Source organism: Numida meleagris, chromosome Z (assembly GCF_002078875.1).
Source record: "Numida meleagris isolate 19003 breed g44 Domestic line chromosome Z, NumMel1.0, whole genome shotgun sequence".
In the NCBI taxonomy this organism is placed as follows: Eukaryota; Metazoa; Chordata; class Aves; order Galliformes; family Numididae; genus Numida; species Numida meleagris.
This window is the reverse complement of record NC_034438.1, coordinates 13238105-13263062: the sequence shown is the minus strand read 5'-3', so window position 1 is coordinate 13263062 and position 24958 is coordinate 13238105. Positions and strand designations below refer to the sequence as shown.

General features: G+C 41.7%; 1 protein-coding gene across 2 annotated transcripts in view; it reads left to right on the top strand.

Moving 5' to 3' along the window:
• PLCXD3 (phosphatidylinositol specific phospholipase C X domain containing 3) overlaps nucleotides 1–23445 on the top strand; it is a 101583-nt gene extending 78138 nt beyond the window's left edge. For both annotated transcript variants that reach the window (XM_021379951.1, XM_021379952.1), the window contains one exon: nucleotides 16866–23445. In XM_021379951.1, coding sequence (XP_021235626.1) covers nucleotides 16866–17022 — 157 coding nt within the window. In that variant the 3' untranslated portion in view covers nucleotides 17023–23445. The remainder of the gene's footprint in view (nucleotides 1–16865) is intronic.

Here is a 24958-nt window from a genome sequence, read left to right as displayed (position 1 = left end):
ATTTCCAGCATGCACAGAAGCGCTGTGATGATGTTGCCTGAGGTGCTGGTAGGTTATCTTTGGATATCCTGTGCAATTTTGATCATCCCTGTGCTGGGAGTAGATTAAGCCTGGAACAGGTGCAAGAGGGACTATTCAGATAATCGGGAATGAATTGCTGAAGACATGGGAGTGTTTGTCTTGTTTATCCTAGCACAATGAAGCCTGAGAGGCTATGTGATTACTGTCTATAAATATCACAGGAGAATAAATACCGGAGAGGGAAAGGAACAGTTTAGGCTAAAGGCCAGTGTTCTCACAAGAGCAAGAGCTATAAACTGACGAAACAAATTTAGGCTGAAAGTAAGAGAAGGGCTTCCTGCCATCAGAGCAGTGAAGTTTTACAATGATCTCAGAGACGCGGGTATAAGAAAGCTGACTGCTTATAAGATTAGCTTTATCAGCCTTTGAAAGAGGGAGAGAGATAATTAATTGGCAGATTCCTCCCAGCTTGTTTCTATAGATGAACACCATGGCTTCTAACGTGCGTTTGCAGAGGCAGCTGTGCACTTTCTTGTGGATGTAACCTTGTTTCTTCACCACAGATGGAAGGGCAAGACAGCACAGTGCATCCTCTTTCCTGCTGAGCTGCTTGGGTCTGGTCTCTTGAGACCTGCCTGAAGGAAACAGGCACACTTGCAGTGTTCATTCACAGCCCCACTGGTAATTGAGAAGCTGGGGCCAGACCTGCCGGCATCAGGCAGGATGGCTTGAAAGCACGTTGTCAGGAAGAGCCTCAAGAGTATGTCTCCCCACTTGGGACCAGAGCAATCATTTCTTGTTGTGGAAGAGCAGTGTCTATTATATCTCCTGGATACTGTGTCTATCATTATTGTTATTGACAGTTGACATGCTAGAGGGAAGGGGTGCTATCCAGAGGGACCCGGACAGGCTTCAGAGGTGAGCCCATGCCAACCTCATGAAGTTCAACAAAGCCAAGTGCAAGGTCTTGCACCTGGGTCAGGGCAGTCTCAAGCACAGATACAGGTTGGGTGGAGAATGGCTTGAGAGCAGCCCTGAGGAGAAGGATTTGGGAATGTCAGTTTGATGAAAGATTCAACATGACCCAGCAGTGTGCACTTGCAGCCCAGAAACCAGACAACCACAGCCTGGGTTGCATCAAGAGAATTATGACCAGCAGGTCAAGGGAGGTGATTCTGCCCCTCTGCTCTGCTCTCATGAGACCCCACCTGGAGAACTGCTTCCAGTTCTGGAGCCCCCAGCACAAGAAGGACATGGAGTTGTTTTAGTAGGTCCAGAGGAGGGCCACAAAGATGATCAGAGGACTGGAGCACCTCCCCTATGAGGGCAGGCTGAGAGAGATGGAGCTCTTCAGCCAGAGAAGAGAACGTTCCAAGGAGACCTTACAGCAGCCTTGCAGTACGTGAAGGGGACTTACAGGAAAGCTGAGGAGTGACTTTTTATAAGGGCAGATAGCAGCAGGACAAGGGGAAATGGTTTTAAACTGGAAGAGGATAGATTTAGACTAGATATTAGGAAGAAATTCTTTACTGTGGGAGTGGTGAGACATTGGAACAGGTTGCCCAGAGAGGTTGTGGATGCTCCATCCCTGGAAGCATTCCAGGGCCAGGCTGGATGGGGCTTTGAGCAACCTGGTCTAGAGGGAGGCATCCCTGCCTATAGCAGGGGGTTGGAACTATATGATCTTAAAGGTACCTTCCAGACCAAGCCATTCTATGATTCTATGATTCTTTGATTCTGTGATTCTATGATATAGCAGAGGGTTTATTCTGTGAATGCTTTCGGCTTGTTAGTAATGGATTGTGAGGAAGAAACCAAAAGGAAAGACGCTTTTCGTAACTAGTGATGGGAGTAGAGGGAATGGCCACAAGTTGCACCAGGGGAGGTTCAGGTTGGATATTAGGAAAAGTTTCTGCTCCAAAAGAGTGGTCAGGCACTGGAAGGGGCTGCTCAGGGAGGTGGTTGAGTCCCCATCCCTGGAGGTGTTCCAGAAACTTCAAGATGTGGTCCTAAGGGACATGGTTTAGTTGGGGAATATTGCTGGTAGACGGACGGTTGGACTAGATGAGGCATGTCCAACCTGCAAGCCACATGCAGCCCACCACAGCTCTCAGTGCGGCCCACCCCCTCTCCACGATTTAAGGGCAACTGCTCTTCCCTGCTGAGCAGCTCCAGGCATGCACCCATTGCTCAGCAGCAGCCAGTTAGTGCACTGTTAACTCTGTGTCAATGGAAAGCAGGGCACAGGGAGGACAGTGCTGTGCAGTGCTGATTCAAGTGATGGCAAGTAACTGTGTGCATGTTGTTGCACTGGCTAAACACAAGACTCTGAACAGCAAAGAATACACAGCCATGCTTTCCGTTTTGATAAGGGAATTTGAAAATAGGATCGCAGAATCATAGAATCCTTAGAGTTGGAAGGGACCTTTTAAAGGTCATCTAGTCCAACTCCCATGCAGTGAACAGTGGCATCCACAGCTCAATCACATGCTGAGAGCCTGGTCCAGCCTGGCCTTGAAAATCTCTAGGCTTCCACCACACCTCTGGGCAACCTGTTCCAGTGCCTCACCACCCTCACTGTAAAAGACTTTTTCTTTATACCCAACCTAAATCTACCCTCTTTAAGCTTGAAACAATTTCCCCTTATTCTATCAGAACCAGCTAAAGAATCTGTCCCCTTATTTCTTAGAGCCCCTCTTTAGATACTGAAAGCCATGCTCAGGTCACCTCGCAGCCTTCTCTTCTCCAGACTGAACAGCCCCAGCTCTCTCAGCCTGTCCTCACAGGGAAGGTGTTCCATTCCATGGATCATTTTTGTGGCCCTCCTTTGGACGTACTCCAACAAGTCCACATCTCGTGTACTGAGGACTCCATATCTGGACATAGCAGTCCAGGTGAGGCCTCACCAGCACAGAGGAAAGGGCAGGATCACCTCCCTCACCCTGCTGGCCACGCTTCTTTTGATGCAGTCCAAGACACAGTTGGCTTTCTGGGCTGCAAGGACACATTGCTGGCTTATGTCCAGCTCCCCATTCACCAGTACTCCCAAGTCCTTTTCAGCAGGACTGTGCTTTATCCTTACATCCCTCATGATGTTCTCCTGGGCCCACTGCTCAAGCCTGGCTGGATCCCTCTGGATGGCATCCCATTCCTTGGGTGTGTCAGCTGCATCCCACAGCTTGATGTTTCAAGATTGCCAGAAAAAATGTCATCAATTTATATTTGCAAGACCATTTTAATGACCTGCAGATTTTCAAATGAATTGTACAGAGTGGCAATCAGATATTCAACTCAAAAATCTGATCATGTCTCTTTACTGGACTTTCCCTATCTCTATCTTAAAAGAGAAGAATATCCTTTGCTTCACAATTACACATTATTCGTGTAGTTGCTTTTTGTCAGTACACACATTTTGAGCAATTATGTCAAGGATGAAGTACTGCAGAGTAAAATTTCATCAAAAATCTCTGATGAGCACCTTGAAACCTTACTAAGAATTGCAACGACTGCCATCAAACCAGACTGATGTGTTAGTTTCACAGAAACAAGGTCAAATATCCTACTAGTTTTATGTCTTTTCTCCTCTTTTTTTTTAATGCTTTAAGAAAAATAATTCAAATTAAAATGTTTTGTTACTTATATTAAGGATATTGTATATTTTGCCAGGGTTGCTCTGAAGTAATGCCTCCCATTGTCTTATGTTGGCCCACGATGTCAGAGGTGGATATTGGTGGTATGGCAGTAGAGGTTGAACCTTCCCACCAATATCCCATTATAATTTGTTGCTGTGTGACAGATGGCAGCAGAGGGGCAGCCTGACAAAATGGCATCTGACATGGAAGTGCAGATGAAGCAAAGGTGTGTCACTGAATTCCTCCATGCAGAAGAATTGCACTCACTGACATTCACTGACGCTTTCTTAATTGTTATTGAGACCAAACAGTGAATGTGAGCACAGTGAGGCTGTAGGTGCTGTGCTTCAGCAGTGGGTCAGATTGTTATGAGCATAGTATGCAGGCTTTTGTTCATTGCTGGAGAAAATGCATAACTCATGGTGGTGACTGTCTTGAAAAAACAGTGTCTTATAGATGAGAATTTGCTCGTTACTCTTGAGTTACTGTGCTCCTTGAATCTGTTGTCATTTCCATGGAAATAATTGTGAGGCATTACTTTTGGAGCAACCTGTGTGGCCCAAGACTATTTCTATTTGCTAAATGCAGTCCGTGCAAGCCAAAAATTTGGACACTCATGGACTAGATGATCTTGGAGTCTTTTCCAACCTTCTATATGTTTCTATGGAAGCTGCTGCTGCTAAATGCTTCACAGCCATGCTTAGGATACTGTTTTGCAGATATTGACCCTGGGATCCAGTCGATTAATAAAGCTGATTTTGCTACGTGAAGCCAGAGCTGGAAGCTAGAAAATGTACAACAGTTAATAAGCATTTTAGTTTCCTCCTGTGAGATTAAGCAGTTATTGCAGCAGGGAGAATCAGTGTTTGAAGGTCCTAGACTTGCACAGCCCGGTCTGGCTGCTGGCCTGGCCTTTGCTATGACTTCTTTTTGTTCTACCTTTTCAGTGACCACTCTGCGCCCAAGGCTGCTGTATACCATTCACCAGTCTCACCAAAAGATGAGTTATAGTTGCTAACCCAAATCAGATGCTTTCAGACATCAGTGGAACAACATGAACCAGAGTGAGCATGGAAGCTCCAGCCCATAACTAAGACCCAGACAAGACCTTTATACTGAATGTCAATTCTTCATTTTGTTTGTTGTTTATATAAGGTTTTTAAACGTAGTCTAGAGAACAAACCTGGCAAGCAATGACAGCAATGTAATATGGATTTAGTACTGTGTATCTGTTTGATACAAAATAATAAAACTAGTTTTGGAGATAAAGATTGGTGGAGAAGGAAGTGGAGGAGTTTTAGTCCATGTGAGAAGATGATTGCTCATCTAGAGAAAAAGCAGTAGGAAGAAGACAAGGTGGTATCTCAGATGAAGATGAGACATGTACAGCTGAGAGGGATTTTGATGCTAAACGGAAACTTGCTGGAAAAAAAACAACTTTTGAAAAGCATTGATGCTATTTTTGAAACTGGGTCCCAAGTGATAAGTAATTGAAATTGAAGAAAATAAGTAGAAAAACATTTTTTCTTGATATTTTCTAATATTTTTTTTAATATTTTAGAAATATTGAAATGTTTTGACAAATTCAAAGTAGCTCTTTTAAAACATCTCATTTAAGATGATTTGAATTTAAAAAGAGCAAAAAGTTAGAGAACACTGTTTAATTGGCTATGCTGAACGTTAGCTAGCTGCTTAATTCTTTCAATTAACTGAAAAACTGTTCCGATATGATTTTGTCCCCTACCATCTCACTTCCTGATTTTTTTTATTCACTCAAATCAGAGCTGTAATTATTCTCAATTTCTATTACTTGGATGTACTTCTTCTGGAAAAATGGCTATTTCCCCATGCCTTTTTTCAAAGGCAGTAATTTTTGTAACAATTTTCCATTTCACTTTTGTTGGGTGGATTGCTTCATTGTAATTGGTGTGTCTATCGGTGGGTAATGTATTGTGTAATATACTGAGGAAGGTGTCATGGCAAACAGCTGTATGCAGTACTGTATACTTTGGTTGTCTGCTCTCTGCCTCTGCAGACTCCTTGTAATATTGCTTGATGGAACAAAAAAAATTGGAACTGCTTAGAGCAGTTTGATTTGAAAGGAAATGGTAATTGCTTTGTTCTGTATTCAGTGGCAAAAGATTCAAATAGAGGTGAGCTCACATTTAGTTTAATTTTGAAGCATCTCCAGCTTCAAAATTCATTCAAAAAAGCATTAATTTTTCAGGCTACACAGATGAGAAAAAATCTACATTTTATCTTTTTCATTAAGTAATTCGGATTTATTGTAGTATCTGTTTCAGTGGAAACTGCGATGTTATGCAAATTTCTGTTGCAGGTCATGCAGTAAAGTGATAGCACTGGCAGCTAGAAGTGCCTTAAGTACTGTACCTTCCATTTAGCTGCTCTGCTTTCCCTGATAGTGATGTGTACATTTTGCTCATTTTTTCTAGTTACTCAAAACAAGTTTTTGTTCAAAACTACTTTGTTATTTCACCCATGTTGCAGGGTTATGGACTGGGTTAAATATTAGTGCAAATCCCCTCTAGTGGACCCAGATTCCTTGTTCTCCATGTCTAATTTCAGGATATTTCTCCCATGTACAACTGTTTTTCTTTTTTTTATTTATTGGTGTTCATTGCCATTTAGTCTCTCTCATCTTTCTTGCATCATTCAAATATTAAATGCTCCAGAATTTGAGTTTTGTAGCAAGGGGCTGAGCCATCAGGAGCAAGTGAAACCATCAGCTGGGGAATAACCTCCAGCTCTGCACCTGGAGGAGAGCTCTTTGGAAGGTCCCATGCATCACATGTTGGCAAATCTTGGCTGAGTCTGGTGGAGGAAACGTTGGCTGTGAACAGTCTAGCACTGGCAACAACTTCATTGTAGATGAAACTTAGCAATTGCTTCCTGTCCTAGGTGTAAATCACTGATGAATAAGTCTCTTTCCCTATGTGCTCTCTGCTTTTGCATGTGTCACTAAGACTTCTGAAAGCAGCTTCTGTATGCCCCTTAGAGGAAGTCAGTCTCTTAATCTATCTTCCTGGGCATGTGGTGGGAAATGTGTGATACCACGTGGAGCCATAAGATGCACTAGTTATTCAGTGTGTGTCCATACGATGTGTGATGGGTGTTAGTAGTTTAATTCCAGTTGATACCATTACCTAGGATAGCTAGACACTGCCAAAATTTGATACTGCATTGGGGCAAGTGTGTGAGCAAGGTGTGGGATTGATTAGCTAACATGAGTGAAATGAAAACAATCTGATGGTGACTGGTCTCAAGTTGAGGGGGAGAAATCAAGGAGATGAGGTACAGATGAGACAAGCTCTTGGGGTCCTTTCCTCGCCACAGTGCAGGACCCAGTTATGCCAAGACTGTGGAGCCCTGGTGACGTGCCTTCATTAGGCTCCTTGGCATCAAAGCGGTAGAAGTTTCTGCTCGGCTGGCTTGGCAGATGGCCAAAGTTAGAAAAAGTTGTCCTTTTATCTTATAGTGAAGCTAGTGCTTATTACATTTTTGTGCTTGCCTGTACACATGCTTTCTTCCTTCATGTCAAAAATTAAACCATTTGCATCTATAATTGCTTATTTCTTTGAATGTGAATATTGAGTACAGCTGCACTAACATGCTTTTATACTGTTTTGTGGAGTTGTCCTTCATATTAAAGTTCTAAAAAGCCCTCTGAAGCCAAAATGACATCCAATTTTTTCTTCTATTTTGATTATACTTTTTCTATTTTTATTATACTTAGGATATCAAGTGATTAATGAGAATACCCAAATTAAATAAATTGAAATTTGGAGTGGAAGTGAACAAGATATTAAAAATTAATCATTGAAGACTTTTCAGTTATCTTATTCTTTGTTTTCTTTTAGGCTTCCTCTTCCCTGGCTTGTTTCCATACCTTCTGAGTAAAAATGATTCTCACATACTATGATTCCAGGCAATGGGGTTGTAAGAAAAATGCCATCTGCCATAAGACCCATAAGAAAATATGGTAGTTAGCCCCTGATGACCGGTTGGAAAATCATTGGAAAAATTTTAGAGCTTAGTACAAAATGCATTGCTGCAGTTCCCTCCTGTTTCCCCTGTTAGCAAGGGGAGGAAGAGGGAGGAGTATTTCTATTCTGTTGGAGTGGTGCTGGGCACCCAGAAGACAGGTTTTTTCAAGACATCAGTTTTAAAACATACACTTTCTTTTAGCGAGATTTTTTTTTTTTTATTTGTCCTCTTGAGGTCTGTGTTGGCCCACGACCATGAGATAGGATCTGCTCTTATGTTCTGCTCTGCTCATGTGTCTCACTCCCAGTTTCTTATGGGTTAGTTGTGTTGGGGACCACTGCTGGGTGTCCAAGGATTGCAAGATTCTTCACAGGCATGTATGGATTCAGATTCCAGAGTCCAATAGCTCTCATGTCGGCATATGATTTTTTCCACCTGTCTGGTTGACTATGGCCGTTTTGATCTTGTTCTCAGCTTTCTGCTGAATGTTCCACCACAGGATTTTCAGAGCATCTTGATGCTTTGCTGCCTGCTGGCAAAAGGCTGAACACATACACACTGTGTTTTGGAGAGAAAGAAAAGGATGCGCAGAGTACACAAAGCTCCTTACAAGCAGGGCGATGATAGCTGCCTGCAGCTATGCCCCCTCAGGCACTTGTCAGATCAGCTCAGCGAGACCGGTCCACCCTATACCTGTGTGCTGCTGCAGATGCCTAGGAGCTGAGCTCTGCTGTGGGCAGCACAGGTAACATGTTCAGGGCATGTGTACAGGAGGCTGTGAGTAGCTGGAGTTGTCAGAAGGCAGGGATGGTGAACCCCAAGCTTGCTGTCTGCCCGAGGCTTTCTCCTTGGTGGTGTTCAAAACATGGCATCAGTATGGCATAAAACAGCTTAAGCTGTCTGTCTTTAGAAGGTAGGAGAGTAACTATTAAGTGTGATAATGATGAATAAGTTGTAGCCTTTGTAAGTGGCAGAATTTTTAATGGACGTAGTCATGTATTAATAGTACAGATGGCTTTACCTAAATTTGTATGATTACTTACAAGCCCCAGGTGGTAAGAAATTACCTCCCAGCCACCACCACTGATGAAGATATATGTTAATTATGACGGGTTTTTTGGAAGATGCCTCAGAGCTTCCAAGCCCAAGTCATTTGCCTTTGCATCACATAAGGTGATTCCTACCAGTACAGATAGCTTTCTGAGATACAGGTTTGGGCAAGAGACCTAGACTGAAAAAAAGTATCAAAAAAGCAGATTAATGGTGAGTAAACATTTGATGAATGGTGATTTGCCACTGATGACAATGCTGGTTTGCTGTTCTATATGATATTTATTCATGTAAGGTTCTGTAATGGCGTGGTTACTTGTTTATATCTGTATAAATGAGGTGTTTCAGAGCCATATTTCTAGTAACTTGTAAAGTGTGAGAGGGGCATTCATGAGGCAGTGTCATTAGGGTTATGTGTTTGTAGGGATCAAATTCAGCTGACACAGTTTCTGTTTTGTTCCATCAGTTCTGTAGGTGGATGCTGCAGAACAGTAACATAGAAATGTTTGCTGAATATGAAACAGATGATTCTGTATGACAATAGAAAAATGTGTAACTCTATACCATGGGAATTATGTAACTTGTAAGAAGAAAAAAACCCCACAATACTAACTTCCCTCAGGAAATGCTTGACAACACAGATCATGACATGATAAAGAGCACAGGGGCTGTCAATAAATGTCAATAAAAAATTTGGGGATACAAAGCAGAAAGAACATTTGATGGATCATGACATGAAGGTGGCAAAGCAGTTCTCAATTGCTGGTCAATTCTTAAAATGTGACTTGAGTAGTTTTAATACAATGAATCAAACATAATGAGTGAGTAATCTACAACTTTTTTTTTTCCAAGAATTTTTAAAAATATTTTTAAAGCAGATGAGAGGGAAAAAAAAAAACAACCCAAAGCTTTAGCTATTTCTTTCATTGGTGGGAGACGTTTTCTTACAAAAAGCAGGCTTTGTGTTTAACAGGGAATGGAATAAGGTCCAGTTCTTATTTCTGTAGTCTGTTCTCACTATCATTGCTGAGGATTTCTCAGAGTTTGTTGAACAGCCAGATTTCTGTTTGGAAAGGGCTCCAAAACCCTCCAAAACCTACCCAACAAGCAGGTAGGCTGTAGCCTCCTGCCTGTATTTGAGTAAATGAGCGTTCAGCCTCATCTCTCTTTGGCCCTCAAAAGGTTGTATTGAATGTCATCTGAACAGCACTTGGATTGATCAGGAAGCAATGGCAGTTCTATTCTCCTCTATTTTCCCCTCTGTTACATGTGTTACAAGACCTTCTCTAGTCATGACATGGTCTTGCCCCTCTACTCTGCACTAGTGAGACCTCACCTGGAGTACTGTGTCCAGATGAGGAGTCCTCAGTACAAGAGACATGGACTTCTTGAAGTGCATCTGGAGGAGGGCCACAAAAATGATCCAAGGAATGAAACACCTCCCCTATGAGGACAGGCTGAGAGAGCTGCGGCTGTTCAGCCTGGAGAAGAGAAGGCTCCGAGGTGACCTGAGGGCGGCTTTCAGTGTCTAAAGAGGGGCTCTAAGGAGGAGGACAGACTGTTTCACAGGGGATGTTGTGATAGGACACGGGGATAAGGTTTCAAACTAAAAGAGGGGAGATTTAGATTTGACATAAGGAAGAAGGTTTTTATTAAAAAGGTTTTGAGGCACTGGAACTTGATGTCCCGTCCTTGGAGCCATTCAGTGTCAGGTTGGACCAGGCTCCGAGCAACCATATCTGGGTGCAAACGTCCCTGTTCACTGCAGGGGAGTTGGACTAGATGACCTTTAAGGGTCACTTCTAACTCAAATGATTCTATGATTCTATGATGTGACCGCTTTGGGTGACAGCAGTTCAGACTTTCAGCTCTGTTTTTTTGTTTTTTTTTCTCACTTACATTCCCCACCACACTGACCAAGAGAATAGCCAAAATCCTAGGGTTGCTTTGTTAGTGAGATCTCTGGTAATACAGGAGTTGCTGAAGCCTTTACCAGCTGATGTGTTCCTTGTGCTATCAGTTAATGTTCTAGGAGCAATGGCTAAAAACATAACAAGGAAAAAAACAGGATGCTGAATATTAATCATGTCCAGAACCATTGTGCTTGCTGCTATTAAATCTCCTGTTAAATTTTTGTCCAAGCACAGAAGTATAGATTCGATAACTACAGTGGAAATGTCCTTTGAAAGGAGGTTAGGAAAGGCCACTTTTGAAATGAAACCCAGAAAGACAACAACAAGCTCAGTAGAGGAGTGAAGACATCTGGTCCCTTATGACTCTGCAGAGTACTTGTGCTGTGATCATTTACAGTAAAATATTCATCTGGCCACAGTATGATAGTCTGTGTCATCTGATTAGATGCATTTCCAAACTGTATAAAGCAATTGGAGATGGCTGAGTAATAAAAAAGCATTTCGGAAGAATAAATATAGAGCTGTTGGGTGTTAACATACGTTGTACCTGCAACATGACAGCTGGTGGGCTGTGTAACATGTCCATTCAGGATCCTAGCAAATGAATTCCCACCTGTGTTCCTTTCAGACTATGAATAATAAAATTTGCTTTTTTCACCCAACATTTCCCGGATTTTCTGATTCTAATCAGTAATGCCAATTTTATGAGCACACTGCTGCTGGCAGGAGAGGATCTGAGAACTGAGGATCAAATTTAAGGAGTTCTTTCCCAGCCAGTCCACATTTGTGCTTCAGTTCATTTGTTCCTTTCTTGTGCCGGTTCAAAGGTTTGTAAGGTTCTGTTATAAGTCAGTTCTCCTCAATGTTTTGGGGCCATCTGGGACAAGACAAGACTGAAAATGGTTGATGTATTTCTTCTAATCCAGAATGCTTTCACTTGCTGCCTTTCATTTTGTCACAGCAGGTATATTAGCACAACTGAGAGAAGGGTAAATTCTAATCTGGAGGCAGAAACAAGTGGCTGATATGCAAAAGAAAAACCTTTTAAAATAATTTTGTCACAAAAGAAAATCGTGGTAGAATGAAGTACTGTGGAATGCTTCGTGTTTTGCATGGAAGCTTTTTTTGCTGGTAAACAGTTGATCTTTATTGGACACGATGAACACTTGAATAGTGCACCTTAATGCCAGTATTTTTGGTGGCATCTATTTGTGACAGCTCCCACAAACGTTAACAAGAATGTGTAAGGATATTTATGTAGGAATGCTATGAATACAGAGGAAGGTTTTGAAATCTTCATCACTGGAGGCTTGTAAGAACAGATTAAATTGAATGTTTGCCAGGATTGGTTTGTATATTTGATCTTTGTGTAGCTGATCCTGCCTCAGGATGGGCTGGATGTACTTGAGCAACTTTTCAAGGTTTTTTCTAGTCATGGTGTTTATGATTCAGTGACACATGAGACATCCACAGCTCCCACCAGAACAATGAATTCTCAGCATCCTTGAAAAGCCAAAGTCAGCACGTGCTGACTTACAGCTCCAGAATTAATCAGTGTCCTTGCAAATACGATTAAAATTGAGTGGAGAAGGGGGGTAAGTGTAAGGATTCAAATTCTGGCTCATATATGTGCATCCTCCTGCAGAGGAGTGCTGCTTTTTTTTTTTAACAGTAACACCTATTTGCAAAAGTCTGTGTACTTTGCTGGAGAGAGAAGAAACGCCACATAGCACTTTTGTCCTGAGCAAGCAGTACCACTTCAGTTCTCTCTGCTGTTGCTAGTAATGGCCATTTAATGCTAGACTTTGCAGTCTGGAAATGAGACCAGTCTACCTGCATGGGTTAGTGGTTTCTTACATTCCAAAAATGAATCTGTTGTCTGCCGTTTAGGGCTCAGCCTCTGACTAAACAGTGAAGAGCCCTTTTGCTTTGTGCTTGCAGACTTCCTTCTCCTCCTCCTCTCTTGAAAGCTCTGTGCAGAGGAGTGGCTTTTTCGCCACAGGAGGTCCTGTCATGGAGAGCTGCTGCCATTAATGTTCTGTCACGTTGTCAGGCTGTGATGACTCAGACATTTAAAAAAAATCCAACCTTCTTGCTCAACTAAAATAGCCTAAGAACAAAAATTTTTTTAAGCAGATTTTCATGCAATTAGTTAGGTCATGTTTTCCTTATGAAAGCTTATAATGGATCTCTCAGTTTTGCTGCTTGAACTGAAGCTTCTTGAATGTATTGTTATTTTTTAAACAAAGTTTAGTTCTGTTGGAGTCCACCTGAGATCTTTTGCAGATTGGGAAAAATAGAAAAGGCATCAATGGTTTTGAAAGGGGTATGCATATCTTTAAGTTTAGGGCAGGGTTTCTCAGCTCCATTCTCAAACATGTCAGTAAATAGTTTTTGAAGAAGTGCAAAACTTTAAACAAACAAATAAAAACATAAAAAGACACCTGCACATATTTCTTTTTGTATGAGCAAATAAGCAGAATGGGGAAATTAGAGGTGATAACATGACTGTCAAAGCTGAGCCTATATTTTACAGAGTTGTAAATAAAAATCACTCTAGCAGCACTGTATGAGAAAGCGTATGGCTCCTCAACCTGAAACAGTAATGTAAGTCATCTTGATTGGGAAGCTATGCCCAAGTGACCAGTGTGTCTGACCAACCTAGTGAAGTGCCATCAAGAGAGACAAGCCTTGTCCTTTGAAGGAATGCAGATGTCCCTGCAGGATGCAGCAGTGCCCAGTGCAGGCAGTGTCCCAGCTGCACCTGCAAAGCAGACCTCCCATCTTACCCGCAGGGACAGCGGGCTGCCCCAGAGTTGTAGAGGCAGAGGCAGTGGGCTGGGGTGCAAGCTCGTGGGATGAGAGGTGAAGGCTCCTCACTTTCTCGTTGCTTAGATTCGCTGACCAGCTGACCTCTCTCCTACAGAGTTCTGGGCTAAGGCAAGCAGCACTCTTCTGTGTCCTAGGTTCAGAGTTTTTCAGTGTATTTCGCAGCCCTGAGGGTTATAAACCTTTCCTGCTGAGAGCTTTCACTCTTCTTTGAAGGCTGGGTTTCACACTTGTGGGATACAAGCATACATGTGTTCTGAAGGACTGACTACAGTCCTCATGCTCAGGTTTATGGCTGCCTGGCTCATAGTTTGCAGCATGTTAACATAAGACTTTCTGTCTCAGTTTATTCGCAGGGCAGAAGTCTCACAACACTCTTCGCAGACCAGCTAAACTTCTGATTCACTCCTTAAGCTCTCACTGCATCCTGGGTGGCAAAGACAGTTGAGATATGGGAGGGTGAGGAAACAGAAGGTTGCCTGGTGCCTTAAGGAGAGACTGAACTGCTGCATTTTCAACATTGGCATCGCAGGCACTGCTGCGATTGTGATTCAGTTTGATAATAGGGAGCAAGTTGCACTAGCACAGTGTAGAAGTGGGTGTAGTTACAGTATGACTACATGGCTTCAGTTAGTAGCATTGTTTTTGCCTAGCAGCAGAGATGGCTAACCATTAGTATCTATAGGTGTGGCACATGCTGATGTAGCTGGACTGCTGGCAGTGCTTGCAAGGCTGGGATCAGAACCACTGGGACCAGATCCCCCATTAAACATGGATAGCAGCAGCCTCCACAAGAGAGCCATGCACTGGTCACCAGAGTGGTGCTGCCAGGATCGAGTTGCAAGCTGAGAAGCTGGCACATCCTCACACTCTCTCATTTTTATCAAAACTGCAACAAAATCCACTTAGACTGTGGTATGCTCTGGGTTTCTGTGAGCACAGTCATGTAGGTGGCTGCCACACAGCATGTTTTGTGTTCCTCTTAGTAAAACCCTTAATGAGAATAATTATTAGTTTGAGGCATGCAGAGACTGGAAATTACAAGGGAGGGTGAACAAGGTTTGTGCTGCTATCAGAAAGACACCCTGAGGAATGTTAAAGCGGGCTTATTCTAGTAATTACTGTGCGCGTGTGAGATATTTGTGTGCAGCTGAGCAACGCAAGGTTTCATGCAGTCACTGATGTAGATACTCTTTCAAGATGGCACTGTGGGAGGAAGATGGGAAAAGGTATGGGTTTTTCTGTGAATTTCTATCACAAGCAGAGTTACATGTGATAAGGTCAGTGAAATCTTATTTTCAGGTATGTATTTCTACAGAGACGTGTTCTTTGTTTTTGCTATGCAAATAAGCTTTTTGTTGGATAATCTGATTCAATTTTGGCTTATGTTTAAATGCATGCTAGTCTCTTAAACAAAAGATTTCTGTGACTTTATCTGAAAATTTATGTACAGACAAGGGTCATGCAACTGAGCTCTGTTTGAAATATCAATGAAGTGTAAACAACTCATTTTTACTGCCAAGCCTATTTGGAAATGAAATGGCAGGGCAAACTGAATTTAAAATAGAGCCCAAATCAAAAGGAACGTGGCTATCCAATAGAGACTGGATTAATAACAAAACAGTAGGAAAAAATAAAAGGTATTTTAGGGTATACAGCTGAGTGTGTAGGCAGGAAGCTCTATGGTCAAAAGATAAAATTACATCAGAATGGATTAAGAATAAATAAAGGACACTTGAAGTGGTAATTATGTGTCACAGGGGAGTAAAATAACAAGGGTATCAATTTATGCAGTAGGAAAAAAATCTGTGCCTGCCAACACTCAATCAGTTCATCTTTAAACCTAGAATTCTTGGAGCTTCAACAGGACACTGAAGACAAAGGCATCTGCCATCTTAGCAGTGGATCCACGTGCCTTCCTCCAGTGTTCAGCAATTCCAGCTTTCCATGACTGCAGCAATCTAAAGATACTGGTTAGGTTTCTTTACCGCCTAGTGCACAGCGTTACAAGCTGGTGCAAATGCATGCCTGTGCTTCAGTCCTGCTGAATCAGTGTGTGACATAAAACCCTCTTCTCATCCTAAACATGTTATCTTAAAATGCATTTAAGCACAAGGACAAATGTGCTTTGCTGAAGCAAAAGATTTGTTTTGTGTGTTCTCCTGTAAAATCATGGAGGGGTCTAACTTTAACCTTGTGTGTATTTTTTGTCCTAATTTTTTGTTTTGTTTTGTTTTAAAGACTGATTCTGGCCTGTAACACTACAGTCTGTGCCAGTTAATAGTACTAATAGTTAATTTTCTTCAGCTCTGTTTTCCTAAAGCTTTTGAGATTTAAATTGCAGTCAGACCAGCATTTTATATGTACCTTCCCTCAACTAAAAGGTCTGTGCAGCATGCTGGCTGAGGGAAAAGTACTGATCTGTAGATTTTGGAGCAAAGGGAGAACATGATCGTCTCAGCTGACTGCAGCCTTACCCAGTCCATAGATCTGGTTTTTAACTCAATAGCTGGTGCTTGACAGAGAGTGTATTTTTAGGACAGCACCCAGGCTTGATCTGAAGACTCCAAGAGCTGCAGAATTTATTACAATATTTGGGAATTAGTTCCAATTGTCAGTTACCTTTTCTTCGAAAAATTTGTACCTTACTTTGTTTGAACTTATTAACTTCTGAACGCTGGATATATTTCTATTGATACAGAACTGTGGAGCCCTTTGATTTCCCGTAGTATTTCCAGTGATCACTGGTTTATATTTTTGTGGTATCAGAAAAATTATACTTAACAATTCAGTTAGTCAGATATCTTTTACACATATCTCAGCACTAGGGGTCTGACATGATAAAAACATGCTGTTTTAGAAAAGGGACTGTGGTGCTTTTTAGTTCAGTTATTAATCATTTGTTTATGGAAAGTATAATTTATGCCAGGGATATTAATACTAGGAAAGAAAGGTAATTGAGTATAGTTTGTACTTATAGTGTAGAAGTCATGGTGGTCTGTGTCTCCTAAAATACTATTTTCGAAATTTCCTTGAACACATCAAACACACTTTGCAAATGGCATGAGTTCTCTCTAACTTTGTTTTCATAAACAGTTCTCGTGGAGTCACAGGTCCAGATGATATCAAAAGGTGTCTGGTTGATTCCCATGACCGTTTGCAAGATAAGTAATCATTATGAGCCTGTATGAATCTCCTTTTATTCTTTTCTTCTGGGAAGTTGAATACAATCAAACATACTATATCCAGAGAATAAAAATTATGAAGAGTAGAGTTTTCCAAAAGCCTGAGCAGTAACCCACATGTATCCCTTAGAAACCAAGTGAGATCACTGGAAGTCGCTACTGGAAAATCCTGCCTCAATGCATTTGTGTTACTGCTTAATGAGTAATTATTGTTCCTGTTTTCTCCTTAGGGCTCTTCCTGCAATGATGCAGTGGGTCCGAACTCAGAAACCAGGAGAAAGTGGTGTGAATATTATCACTGCAGATTTTGTAGAACTCGGTGACTTTATCAGCACTGTCATAAAGCTCAACTATGCCCTGGATGAAGGTGAAGATGACACAACTTGATAGTATTGCAATATATTTGTTGTTGCGCTGTTTAGAATTAAAAAAAAAAAAAAAAAAAAAAAGATTGCATTTTAAAAGAAATATTGTGTAAAACACTGATCTTCCTAAAACACATTGATGTGTTTAGGGCTTCAGTGGCTGAGCTTGGGGGAAATATTTTAATCAGTTGTGATCATTTTTTACATTTGTGTTTCATGTGAAGAGCAAAACTAACCATGTTTACAGTGTTTGATATAAGAATACCATTTACATGTTTTCCATGAGATACCAAAAGCAATTCTTGTGTTCTATGATTATGAACAGTGCCAAGAAATTTGCTGCTTTCAGCACAGTGGAATGTGTGTTGCCCTGGGTCTGCCCACAGCAGGATTCCCAAAGGTGTGAACATTACACTAGGCATCTAAGGACAGCAAATATGGCCCTAAAATTTTCAGCCACTACACTTCATCTGTTAGGTGATTTAATGGATTGTACTTATTGATAGTTACAGGTTTAAATGCCTTTGTGAAGTAGATACAAAGTCATGTCTCCAACTCATGTTTAATCACTGGATGGTAAACACAATGCATTACTCAGCTTGCATAGAGTGTTGACTAAATCCTGCTTGCTTTTTATTCCCAAAGTTGAGTTTTTTCAGTGTCTCTGCCCCAGGTTAGGTAAGTCAGCAGTTACGTAGTGCTGGGCTAAGTGTGTTCTAGGTGCTGCCAGTGTGTATTTTCTATGGCTTTAGCAGGTATAGCTATTTTCCTTGGCTTTGCTTAGGCCAGCTTGGAGCACCGCACCTTCCCAGGACCAATCTCATGTAAGAGTCTGATCCAACATCCATTGAATTTAGTAGAGAAATTTACTGTGTTTAGCATGGACTGGGCATGGAATCAGTGAACAGGATTTTGTCCCATAGTAGAAAGATGCTTTCTGCAGGATTAAAAATACACTTTATTAAAAATAGATGCAGTCTGAGCTTCTTTTTGGAGCACCTGTAAATACAACAGGTCTCTGTGGATTAAAAAAAAATTCAGTGCCTGTTTCATCAGTGAAAAACTGCTGCACTAAAGAGTGTAGTAGTTCAATACCTAGCTAAAAACAATATGCTGTAGTCGTTACATTGTACATGGGAAATAATGCAGCATAACACAAGTTTAAAAGTCTACTGAATGGCACTGTTCTAGCAGTGGAATCTCTGATCGCCCTACTTTTGATAAAGCACATAAAATTCAAATATATGGAAAATTTAGTAAGTTATAAAATAAAAGCATTGCCACTGTGTAACACCTAACTGGATATAGTGCCATCAGTCATATGTCCTGAGTCCATCAGTGCGTATGCACACAGGTTTGGAAAGCAAAACATTTCATTTGTACAAACCAATAGATGCTATACTGTCATACAAGGAAAATTCTCTTTGAAATGTTGCAATGCTTTATAGGACAAGACTAAGGTCAAGTTTCCATTGATATTGCTAGAACTTTCCACTGAGTGAGAAGGGAGATAGGCATCATATAGTACTTTGTTATTTTCTGTCAGATGGTAATGACTACCATCTATCATGAAATTCTATCAAAACAAAAATGATCTCATTGAACAGGTGAGTTATGGGGGATTTGTTGGTTGGTTTTGTTGTGTTTGTTGTTGTTGTGGGTTTTTTTAAAATCATTTTATGAAGAAGTGGGTTAAAATGAACACTTGCTGCTATTTTGTATTGAGAGAGGGTGCCTTGGAAAATGTGTGTGTGCGTACAGCTGAGAAACATTTAAGTGTATCTGTACTATAAAGACACATTTTAAATGTATGTATACAATACAAAGACATCCCTGCACACTTCCATAATGATATTCTGGAGGAGTGTTACGTATTTGCTTGAAGAAAACTGCAATTATTAGGAAGTTATGATGCCTCCCGAAGTAGCAGTTTTTTTCTATATTAAAAGCGTAAAAATCATCCTTAGTGAAATCTGTGATCTAAGCCAGTTAGGTTTTGTACAGCATCAACATTTGACTCAAATTGATGTAAAATATTTGCCATGAGCCACAGCCCATCTTTGCATTGAACAAGAGGTAGAGCTTGATGCTTTCATCCAGACTACACAAGATGTCAGGTGGGTTGGTGCACATTGTTTTCAGTCTCCGCAGCCTTGCCAAGCAAAATTAATGTAATGGACACATAAAGTAAAACCTGAGCATGTGTGTCCAGGAAGCCTGTGCAAACTGAAAACTTGTTGGTTTTACTTAGTTCGTAAAGCATTTCCTTTTCTTCTATGTGGAGTGTGTCCTATAGAAACATGAAAATGTTTGCTTATTTATTCGACACGTGGTGTGAAGTGCTCCTTTTATCCCTTTGTGTCGCTGGATTTACTTGCTTTCAGGTTCTTCCTGTCATTCTTTAGCTACTTAGTATAGTCTAATTATTAAAACTGTCCTTCTAATGCTGTAAAACAGTCAGGATCTTTGGATGGAGCAGAAACTGGGTTTGTTCTTTTGGATTCTGGCAGACATCCTGTTGGATCTAAGAGCACTAACACTGAGTTCCTCCTGGGACATCTGCCTCAAATACACACCAGACACACCAGGCCTTTCGCTTACACAGGGGTGTACTCAAAGCAAGTGTTCTGCTTGTTGAAGAAAACGTGTGTGCGTGTGTGTGCCTATATATATGAATAAATATAAAGTTATATCATATCTTCAGTTTGTTGACGTTGTTATGAAATGTTTGCTTAGCATCATTGTATTCTAATTGTATTCTAATTTGCTTAGCATTGTATTTTAATTGTCATTTGGGTGCTGGAAAATAAAAGCAAAAACAAAAAAAAAACCAATCCTCTGACAAGAAGGATGATAGACAAATCACATAGTTTCTCCATTAATTGGGGAAAATGTTAAATTTTGGTCAGAAAATTTGTTTTCATTTTGCTCTCAATCTCCTTTCTGTTGGAGAAGCACAGTACCTTACAATGGGGACAGGTAAACAAACATGCCTTAATTACTAAAATAAAAAAGTGGAGGTGGGGGGAGCATGCTATCCACTCTTTCCTGGCGATTTCATCTGTAAGGCACCAAAACTGTACTCAAACTGTCTTGATGGGGATACACTCCCAGCTGGATATCATCTGGGAGATCTCGCCAGAAAAGAACAAGCCAGAAAAGACTATGCAACACAACTGGACCACTCTAGAGGCCCGTGTTGCCATCCGTATGCAGCTAAAACTTTTTGATTTCAGCCAGAAATGTGCTTGCAGAAGGACTGTAGGCCTGGGTCGGACTAGTTGTCTGACCTCATTCATTTGGGAGGTTTGTACACATGCATTATGAGGGATCCTGCATGGAAAGTTAGATGACTGTAATCGGACTATCAGAGGAAAAATACCTGTCTATGCTATTGATGTCCATGAGCATCCTTTTATTTAAAATGTGATGTCACTTGCTGTCAAAGCGTTTTCTCTTTCTGTGTTCATTTTCCCCATTGCTGTGTTCACTGGGTGCACATGAAGCAGTATTGCTTTCTGAACTTTTCATGTGATTAGTTACGCTTTCTTTCATTCATGAAAAGTTACAACTGCCTCATTAACTCAAGATGAAAGGCATTGGAGCAGTTTCTTAGCCGCTGTAAAGCTAAGTGGCTCCATCTTTCAGTTTGTGCAAACTGAGGGTCTCTTTGTTCTATGTTGACGCAATTTGTGTTGATGGGAAAAAATACAGGAGCTGGTTCCAGGAGTACAAGTCCAGCCTTGGGCAGAGGCTCAGAATCAGACCAAAGGAGCCTAGTTTTCCATCAGTGGGCCATTTACATTCATTTGCTGTTGGTTATGTTACTAGTTGTGCAGGTCCTGCCACTTCAAGCCATTCTTTTAAACGTGTGTAAGTTTGTGTATATATTTGCACATGTGTGTGAGGGAATGTGTGATTGTGTATGCTGGGCTAAGTCCTCCTGTCATACTGATACAAATCTAGGCCATTTCTAGTAACTTCAAAGCATTTACTAATGTTTTACCCTGGGATGAGAGGGAGCAGATAGTCATTGACTAGTAAATATATGCTGTGTTGCAAAGGACATAAAAAAGTTGGGGTTAACTCTGCCATATTGAAAAAGTGGAGTGCCCTGAAAATATAGCGCTAGTGCTGTTTATGCTCACTATAGTATACAGAGCATTAGGTGTTAGCATCTGAGCAGACTGTTTGGTGATTTCAAGAGTTCAGTTAACACCATTTTAAACTTCAAAACTCTTTTTCAGTGAAGTAAAAGCTAATAGCATATATGATGTATTTGCCATATCTCAGTGGTAGCTTCTGTGTTACATACAGTCAGCGTTTTTCTGAATCGTATATGTTTACCAGTGCTGAGGTTAAAATATGCTCTATAGTATGTGCAGTGTATTGATTATAGGTATGTTGGAGTTCGGTGATGTATTTAGTTTTAACTGTGCTGCTGTTTCGTAGATATGTGTGTGTGTGGAAGTATGGATTGTCTACAGTGTACGAGGAAATAATAACTAATCCTAAAGGAAAAGGGCAGTTATGTAACCTGCCTTAATGCATTTGCATAATCTTATTTAAAGCCCATAGTTACAAGTTCTGATTTCAGACATTACTGGGGATTGACTGTAGTGCTGACTCCCTCACTTCTCTGCATTAAGGAGTTAAACTCAAAGTTACCTGGAGCTCACTTACATATCAATAAATGGAGAATAGCATGTCTGCACAACCTTGATTGTACGTGGTGGCAAAGATGTGTGAGTGCTACAGAGCAAATCACTTCTGCACACACACAGCTCCTCTTGATGCCAGCAGGAATCTTGTTGATGCAATTGAAAGGTCTGAAATTCCTCTTCTGGGATGCAGTCATGATGTTAAGGTTGTGGTACCCTGGCGTTATGGAAGTGCCTGGATGCTGTGCAATACTGCTCATGTCCCATGTTGGAATGTAGCTGTAAGTCTGCAGTAAAAGCTTTGAACTCTTCTCCAATCCAGATAGGACTGTAAAAATCCTTATGTAAAAAGGATGAATATCTGAGGCTAAGCAGCCTGGCCTGGCATACCCACCTACAGCATTCTGCTTTCAGGAGCCTTGGCAGCTTAAATTAAGATGGTTGTAGTAAATTCCTGGAGGCTGACAGGGCCTAGTGCTCTAGGAAGGGGAATGTAAATCTCTCGGTTGCCCACAGGTATGACCTCCCCTCCTACCATTCCTACAGCTAAATCTAGCTCTCCTTTCATGATTTCTTGTGAGAGATGCCACTGATTGATTCTTAGGGTGATGCTGAAAGACATGCAGAGCAAGGAATGTGCCTCATGCCAAGCTGGTTGGATAGGAGTAGGCAGAGCACTCTTGTTTGGCATGAAGTCAGCCTCAGCAAATTACTTAAGCAGTGACAGAAGGGAAGCAGAAGTCTGCTTTGAGACCCTCTTCTGTTATCTTTGTCCAGCTACAATGCAGCATCTTTCCACTTTTCTCCTTTGTCTCTGTTCAGCACTCCTCAGCTTCTGTATTCTCACCCCTTAACTACTTATGGTGAGCAACACTGTGCTCGAAGTGAGTATTGTACAGGTTTGTCATCCTTACTAGACCATCACAGTTCACAAGTTCTTACAAGGTCTGCTGCTAAAAGATGGAACTGTGATATCTGATGGTTATGTCCATATCCAGGTGACATACACATGTTCTCTTCAGAGGACCTCACCTTGTCTTGTAAGAAGTCCATCATAAGCTTTCTCTTGCCAAATTAAAAACAAACTGGATGATAAGTCAATGACTGTCTCCTAATTTTGAGATGCAATTAGGCTTTTTTTCTGCAGTGGAATAATGAAGACTAGTCTCTTCCCTTGGTTTTAGGTTCTGCCAAAGCCACTTCGATTAGCAAATTCCTAGAGTAGGTAAAATTACTTGAACTGGAAAATCAGTTCTGCTGTGAAGCTGGGATCTGGGAAAGCAGAATCCTGGGCTCTGTATGTATTGTTATTGAAAATGATGATACGAGCTTAAAATTAAACTTTAAAAGAAATAGGCTTGTCAGGACACATGTTTTTTGCCTGCCTCAGACTTGAGTAGCTTTAGGATCATGCAAAGTGATAATTGGGATGTTATTGCCACTGCCTCCTGATGATATTCAGGGTCTCTGTTCAGAAGCCTTATTATTCCAAATGAGCATTAATGCATTTGAATGACTTTCTTCATTTCTGTGGGAAGAAAAAATGGGTAACATTGAGGACATGGAGCTCCATGTGTGTTGTGCCCACAAAGGTTCACAGAGCTGCACCTTCTCTTTTTAGGATCTACTTAATAGTACTTTAATAAATGTTGTGTAAAAAATGCCTACAGTTCTGTATAGCAAATGTGAATTTTTATGAGAAGAATGTGTATTTAATGTAAAAATAAATAAATACTGTTTCTTTGTATCCAGTGAAACATCTAATAAAGTTCTGGTACCTGTGTTCTTGGTTTACGGCTTCATTCCTGTATTCAAGGTGTTATATGTGGGAGGCTTCTTAAACACTGTCTTTAAGGTGGGCTCAAGTCAGATGTTAAACTCAAGCAGTGCTACCATGTCAGAGGTGTGCACAGACTGCCCCATGAGGGCACTGTTGTGACTGTGCAACCACTGAGCACCACAGGACACTGGGGTGCATTTGTGACATGGGAGCACAGCCGCTCTGGAGTTCCTCTTCCACCTGACAGGACTTTCCAGCTTCAGTGTGCCTCTTCCACTGAACCATAGGGCCCCTCTCTGTAGCCTGCATGTGCCCATACAGCAGTGTCTTGCACCAAGGAGGGAGATGGAAACCAGGGACTCAACTTCCAAAAGTGGAGTGTTTCTGTCCAGGTTCACACTGCATTCTGATGATATAGAATCATAAAATCACAGAATCCTTAGTGTTGGAAAGGATCTTTGAAGGTCGTCTAGTCCAACTCCCCTGCAATGAGCAGGGACATCCACAGCCAGATAGGTGGCCCAGAGCTTGATCCAGCCTGGCCTTGAAAGTCGCCAGGGATGGGGCATCCACCACACCTCTGAGCAGCCTGTTCCAGTGCCTCACCACCCTCACTGTAAAAGACTTTTTTCCTTATAGCCAGCAAAAATCTACACTCTTTAAGCTTGAAACAGTTTTCCCTTGTTCTGTCACCTCAGACCATCCTAAAGAATCTGTCCCCTTCTTTCTTAGAGCCCCTCTTTAGATACTGAAAGCTGCGCTCAGGTCACCTCGGAGCCTTCTCTTCTCCAGACTGAACAGCCCCAGCTCTCTCAGCCTGTCCTCATAAGGGGAAGTGTCCCATTCAATGGATCATTCTTGTGGCCCTCCTCTGGATGTGCTCCAGCAGGTTCATGTCTCTCCTGTACTGAGGACTCCATCTGGATGCAGTACGCCAGGTGAGGTCTCAGCAGCACAGAGCAGAGGGGCAGGATCACCTCGCTCATCCTACTGACCACACTTCTTTAGATGCAGCCCAGGATATGTGTGGCCTTCTGGGCTGCGAGGGCACATTGCTGGCTCATGTCCAGCTTCCCATCCACCAGTACCCCCAGGTCTTTTTTTGGCAGGGCTGCGCTCAATCCTTTCATACCCCAGCTTTTATTGGTAGTGGATGTTGCCTTTACCCAGGCGCAAGAACTTGCACTTGGATTTGTTGAACATCACAAAGTTCACCTGAGCCCACTGCTCAAGCTGTCCAGATCCCTCTGGATGGTATCTCGTCCCTCTGGTGTGTCGACCGCACTCCACAGCTTGGTGTCATCCACAAACTTGCTGAGGGTGCACTCGACCCCACTGTCAGTGTCACTGATGAAGATATTAAAGAGTATCAGTTCCAGCAGCGACCCACTTGTCACTGATCTCCATCCAGACATTGAGCCATTGTCTACTCCTCTCTGGACTCGATCTTGGAGCCAGATATGTGTGAGTATAGTCAGCCAAGATGCTATTGCCTTTAAGAGGGCATTTGTAACGCT